General features: G+C 41.5%; 1 protein-coding gene across 8 annotated transcripts in view; it reads left to right on the plus strand.

Moving 5' to 3' along the window:
• The window catches only part of ubr4 (ubiquitin protein ligase E3 component n-recognin 4), a 49,235-nt gene extending 43,763 nt beyond the window's left edge, over positions 1–5,472 (plus strand). For all 8 annotated transcript variants that reach the window (XM_044131753.1, XM_044131796.1, XM_044131766.1 and 5 more), the window contains 14 exons: positions 174–281; positions 392–508; positions 926–1,116; positions 1,200–1,373; positions 1,480–1,579; positions 1,687–1,905; positions 1,983–2,096; positions 2,871–3,013; positions 3,094–3,219; positions 3,313–3,507; positions 3,617–3,841; positions 4,642–4,732; positions 5,068–5,230; positions 5,344–5,472. In XM_044131753.1, the coding sequence (XP_043987688.1) occupies positions 174–281; positions 392–508; positions 926–1,116; positions 1,200–1,373; positions 1,480–1,579; positions 1,687–1,905; positions 1,983–2,096; positions 2,871–3,013; positions 3,094–3,219; positions 3,313–3,507; positions 3,617–3,841; positions 4,642–4,732; positions 5,068–5,230; positions 5,344–5,408 (2,031 nt within the window). In that variant the 3' untranslated portion in view covers positions 5,409–5,472. The remainder of the gene's footprint in view (positions 1–173; positions 282–391; positions 509–925; positions 1,117–1,199; positions 1,374–1,479; positions 1,580–1,686; positions 1,906–1,982; positions 2,097–2,870; positions 3,014–3,093; positions 3,220–3,312; positions 3,508–3,616; positions 3,842–4,641; positions 4,733–5,067; positions 5,231–5,343) is intronic.
• The last annotated feature ends 528 nt before the right edge of the window (positions 5,473–6,000 follow it).

Below are 6,000 nucleotides of genomic sequence, written 5' to 3' on the forward strand. Positions count from 1 at the left end.
AGCATTTAGTTGAAGCCTTTTAAGGCAGTGATGCATAAGAGTCTGCAAAATGACTAAAATTGATCACAACAGGGGCTGTTTAAATCATTTTTAGTAAAGTTAAACTTGGCAACTCAGTTGTGATATTGAATGTTTTAGCAGCTGAGTTGACCCTTGTGTTTTTGTTTCCACAGGTGTTGCTGAAGTTGTTCAGTTACTGCGTGAAGGTAAAGATCAACCGGCAACAACTGGTCAAACCAGAGATGAACACACTCAACGTCATGCTGGGAACTCTAAACCTGGTATGTCTGTCAACAGATAAGATAATCATTAAATCTTAATAGTTTGGCATTTTTAAAGGCTTTTTGTGAATATTTTTAAAAGGTCTTTTTTTTTTCTAATGTTTTTGTAGGCGTTGGTAGCAGAACAGGAGAGTAAGGACAGCGGTGGAGCCTCCATAGCCGAACAAGTTCTGAGCATTATGGAGATCATTCTTGATGAAGCCAACGCAGAGATTTCAGAAGACAAGGTCAGATATTAAAGTGTCACCTGCCTCCATTTGCTTAACAAAATATTTCTGTTCTTTGAATTAGGATAGTATAAAATTCATAAATCCTTTAATATGCAATAAAGTCGGACTCTTGATGGTGGGTACTGTATATAGCTATGTGAAAAAAATGAGTTGATGATTTGGTAGAAATCAAACTAACTTATAGTTTTCTCTGATTTTAGCAGAACATATTCATTTCCACCTAAAGCATTTTCTGCTGCGTTAAACAACAAAAATATTCCTGGCACAGAGCCTGAACCAACTTGCATAATTAGCTCATATTTATTGGAGTCCAAGTATTTCTCTTCAACTTTAATATTGCGTGAAGAAAAATTATAATGAATATTTGTATCATTAATTAATTATATGATTAACTTTTTTGATTTCCTTTTTCAGGGTAACCTTCTGCTCACAGGTGACAAAGACCAGCTTGTCATGCTGTTAGACCAGATCAACACTCCCTTTGTTCGCTCGAACCCCAGCGTGCTGCAGGGTCTCCTGCGCATCATCCCATTCCTCTCCTTTGGTGAACTAGAGAAGATGAAGATTTTGGTGGAACGCTTCAAACCGTGCTGCAGCTTCGACAAGTGAGTAATGTGCCACTTTCACTGGGAGACATGCAAAAATAATTTAAAACAAACAACATAAACTTCTGTAATATTTCTCTAAGGTATGATGAGGAGCACAGTGCAGAAGACAAAGTGTTTTTGGATTGCTTCTGCAAAATCGCAGCTGGAATCAAGAACAACAGCAACGGCCATCAGCTGAAAGACCTCATTCTCCAGAAAGGAATCACTCAGAGTGCACTGGACTACATGAAGAAACACATCCCAAATGCCAAAAAGTAGGTCTCCTTCTGCTACAAGTATCTGGAGAAGGTCGTTTTTGAAAATTCAGATTTTTAGTATCATCCTAAATCTTCAAAACAAAATTTTCATTGCTTTCATCAGTCTGGATGCAGATATCTGGAAGAAGTTCCTCTCTAGACCAGCGCTACCCTTCATCCTCCGACTGCTTCGTGGTCTGGCTGTGCAGCATCCACCCACACAGGTACACAAGACCAAATAAATCTCCAGTAATTCACTGACAAATAATACTTTTCCTTCCTTCCTTCAAATTTAAATAAATGTCTTTTTTTTTTTTTTTTTTATGTCCAGGTGTTGATAGGAACAGATTCAATAACCAACTTGCACAAGCTGGAGCAGGTATCCAGTGACGAAGGCATTGGGACCTTGGCGGAGAACCTTCTGGAGGCTCTGCGGGAACACCGCGACGTCAACCTGAAGATTGAAGCGGCCCGCAGGGAAACCCGAGCCGAGAAGAAGCGAATGGCCATGGCCATGAGGCAGAAGGCTCTGGGAACACTGGGCATGACGGTAGGCTCAGATATTGGTTCTCTTTATGTTTTGTGAATAGTGTCGTTTTGTTAAACCTCATTGTGTTTGCCGTTCAGACCAACGAGAAGGGGCAGGTTGTCACAAAGACTTCACTTCTGAAGCAAATGGAGGAGCTGATTGAGGAGCCAGGTTTGACCTGCTGTATCTGCAGAGAGGGTTACAAGTTCCAGGTAACGTAACGCATCCAGCAGCTCCTAAACGCAGCACAGTAAAACATAAAATGATGTGAGCAAACAAACTTTCACATACTAGTTGCTCTGCTAAGAACTACACATTGGGTTTAAAAAGATTTCTGGCAAGATCTGTTGAGTGCTGCATCTTAATAGGTGGGATGCTGGAAGGTTGCAAGACTTAAAGCTTTGGGGAAAGTTCACTGGATCTGTTGGTGTGCAGGCTGGATAAAGACCTGAAATAATCCTCTTGGTTTATTAAAATACATGCAAGCAGGTTTTTCCCCAGAGGCTGGATGCTTCAGCAGCGTTTTTATGACAGCCAAGCATGTTCCATTGTGTAAGGTCATTATTGCGATATTATGTGCGCTGCCTTACAAAAGTATTTAGACCTGCTGAACCTTGTCACATTTTATCACATTACCCACCTAAATGTATTTTATTGGACCTTTATGCAATAGACAAACACCAAGTAGAGAAAAAGTGAAACATGAATGTTATGCTGTGAGAATATTTTACTCACAGGGGAACTTAAGAGTTTGGAGTTGGACTTTCCAAAAAGGAACAGGCCATATTTTCACTCTCTAGATGTGGGAAAACTAGTAACGACATACAAATGATGACTCTACAAAGCAGAAAAAGTTCATCGGATGAAAACATGATGCAAAGCACAATTTGGCAACTTTCTGCTCTTGGCTAGATGATCTGTTTGGCTCCTCTGAGCAGCTGGCATAACAGTTTTCACTAAGATTTTCTCTTTTTCTTTCTCACTAGCCAACCAAAGTTTTGGGTATTTACACTTTCACAAAGCGTGTGGCCTTGGAGGAATTTGAAAACAAACCTCGCAAGCAGCAGGGCTACAGCACCGTGTCCCACTTTAACATAGTCCACTACGACTGCCACCTGGCCGCCGTCAGGTAACCTCCTCCTCTGCTCTCATGCCTCATCCGTTCTGATTTACTCCGACGCAAACGCCTAATGCTGCTCCTCCAATCAGGCTGGCTCGTGGGAGGGAAGAGTGGGACAGCGCTGCTCTCCAGAATGCCAACACCAAGTGCAACGGACTGCTGCCTGTCTGGGGGCCTCATGTGCCAGAATCGGCCTTCGCCACATGCTTAGCAAGGTAATATCCGACTCGGTCTGACATTGAGGGATTAGATGTTTTCTCGTTGAATCACAGCTTGATTGTTCTGGACCGACCGTGTCTACCACGTAGGCACAACACATATCTTCAGGAGTGCACGGGTCAGCGGGAGCCGACGTACCAACTCAACATCCACGACACCAAACTGCTGTTCCTGCGCTTCGCCACCGAACAGTCGTTCAGCGTGGACACAGGAGGCGGTGGCCGCGAGAGCAACATCCACCTCATCCCCTACATCATCCACACAGTGCTTTACGTTCTCAACACGTACGTTTTACATCTCCCAACTAGACATCGCCTCGGTGTTTCTGCTGCCAGCTTCATGCTGGAAACAGTGAGTCTCATTTTAAGCATCCCCTAAAATCTGTCTGTCCAGTACAAGGGCTACGTCCCGAGAAGAGAAGAATCTGCAGAGTTTCCAGGAGCAGCCGAGCGACAAATGGGTGGAGAGCTCTTACGAGGTCGAAGGACCTCATTATTTCACCATCCTGGCCATGCACATATTGTCCCCTGAACAGTGGAGGAGCTCACGGGTTTATTTCCTTCGAAGACTACTGGTCGCCGCACATGCACGCAAGGTTTCTGCTGTCTCCACAAACAAGTACGACACTCTCCCCTGTATTGGTCCAGTTTTTTTTTGGTTTGTTTTTTATGATGTGGTCTTGCATACGTTTGACAGTGAGGCAGTCTTGCGTTTAGTTTCACTTCACAATGTTTATGCATTCCATCATGTATCTAAAATGAAGGTCTTCAACTCATTTAAATAAAAACTATGGTTGGCCTTAAAATAATCACAGGCCTTAAATTTTCTTTTGATAGGACCATGTAACCATATATTCTATGTATATTTTTCTCTCGTGAGATTTTTGGTTCAGACTACCGGTAAGTCATTACGAACATACATTGACAAATATTAAGTAAAATATATTGATCCTAACATACCCTTGTTAGCTAACTAGTTGGCTTTTTTGCATCGATCCTGTAGTGAAATGCAAATTCATTTACCCATGATGAAGGCTGGATGAAGTTCTTACATTTAGGTGCAGATGCAGGTCTTAAATGTTAAGTTGTAAGTAGCATATTGCATGTGAGGTAATGGGAGGTGGGTGAGAACTGTAGTTTTTCATGCTGTTGTAAAAGGAGCGCTGGAGCGCATATTGTTAGTTATGGCGACCGTTAAAGTGTGGATGCTAACATTAGTAATGTGATTATTGAGTCAACTTTAAAAAGGTTTAGATTTGAGTTGGTGATAACTGCAGAAACTGCATTATGCTACTTATGTTACAATCCAGCCCTACTTCTAACATTGATTCATTATCTTGACGAAAAAGAACATTTATATATCATACAGTTTTTCACGCTTGTCTTAATCCTCTTCTTTGTTTTTTTTTTAATTTCCAGAGTCACAGATAAAACACCAAAGGAATATGCAGTGTACCGCTCTCCTCTTCTCTTCTGGGGCTTGGTGGATCTCGTCTACGACATGTTTAGGGTAAATGTCCACTATTTTAAAATCTTCTGAAAACAATCATCTCCTGAAGCATTGTTCTCTTCACTTTGTCTTATTTTCTTCAGTAAAAGCTCTTAAACATTGATGAAATGGCGTTAAGATCGGCTTTGTAAAACTTTGTTGTATTTTGATTTGTGTATCATACATTGCATTTCCCCCCCCAAATAAAAAAAAAAGAAGTACAAAGCGTAAAAGAAAGCACGATAATCTTCTTGCAAACATATCTGGCAGTATTCAAGAAGACTTCTTTTCTATCTATGATATGTTTCCTCATAAAATGACCACAAATATTTTTTGTGCTCTTATGCTGATAACAGAAAGTACCTACCAGCAACACGGAGGGGGGCTGGTCCTTCTCGCTGGCAGAATATGTCCGTCACAACGACATGCCCATCTACGAGGCCTCTGAGCGGGTGCTTAGGGCCTTCCAGGATGAGCTCATGCCCGCTGAATCCATGTCTGAGTTTTTCGATGTTGTAGGTCAGTGGAAACGCATTCCTGATTGATTTTAGAACTACAAAACTATTTGGACCAAGTAGTTTTTTTCCCCCCACCGAGCCTTTCAAATTTGCAAACGTTTGTGTCTCTTCCAGGTCTCCTCTCTGAAATCCCAGAGCCAGACCTCTTCCTGCAGGATCTGTTGAACTCATTGCCCTGAACCAACCACATCCCCTCTAACACCCGACAAATATAATCGATACAGCTACCAACTTGAAGAAGAAGAAAAAAAAAGAAGAAAAAACTAAAAGAGGTCTACACTCTGAGACACAAAGAACACATGCAGTTGGCCTACACCATGCTTCCTACTTAACTCCCACACCCATATGACATCTCAGAATAAAATAAGCAAAACCTGTGTGTAGTCTACAAAAACCGATTAAACACCTCTAACACCAAGACGCCGCTGTTAAAATGGGAATCACGCGCTAAAACAGAATTTACTCTCTGCCGGACTGATTGAAACTGCTGAAGTCTTCATTTAAAGTCATGATCCTGTGTTTTTGTTTTCTTTTCTTTCTCTTTTTTTTTTTAGCAAGCTTGACTAAAAAAATTACCTTTTTAGAAATTTTGTGAATTTTCTGGTGTGCTCACCTTGTCAGAAAGCTGAACGTTTTCCTGTGTCTTTTTTTCTTTCTTTCTTTTTTTTTTTTCCCGAGTAAGTCAGCAGCATGTTCACATTCAGACGTTGATACTTTTGGCTGACAGTAAGAGCTTGTGAATTCTGTTTTGGGGCGATTCGGCTTTTGGCT

This window comes from Gambusia affinis, linkage group LG01, assembly GCF_019740435.1.
Source record: "Gambusia affinis linkage group LG01, SWU_Gaff_1.0, whole genome shotgun sequence".
Lineage (NCBI taxonomy): Eukaryota > Metazoa > Chordata > Actinopteri > Cyprinodontiformes > Poeciliidae > Gambusia > Gambusia affinis.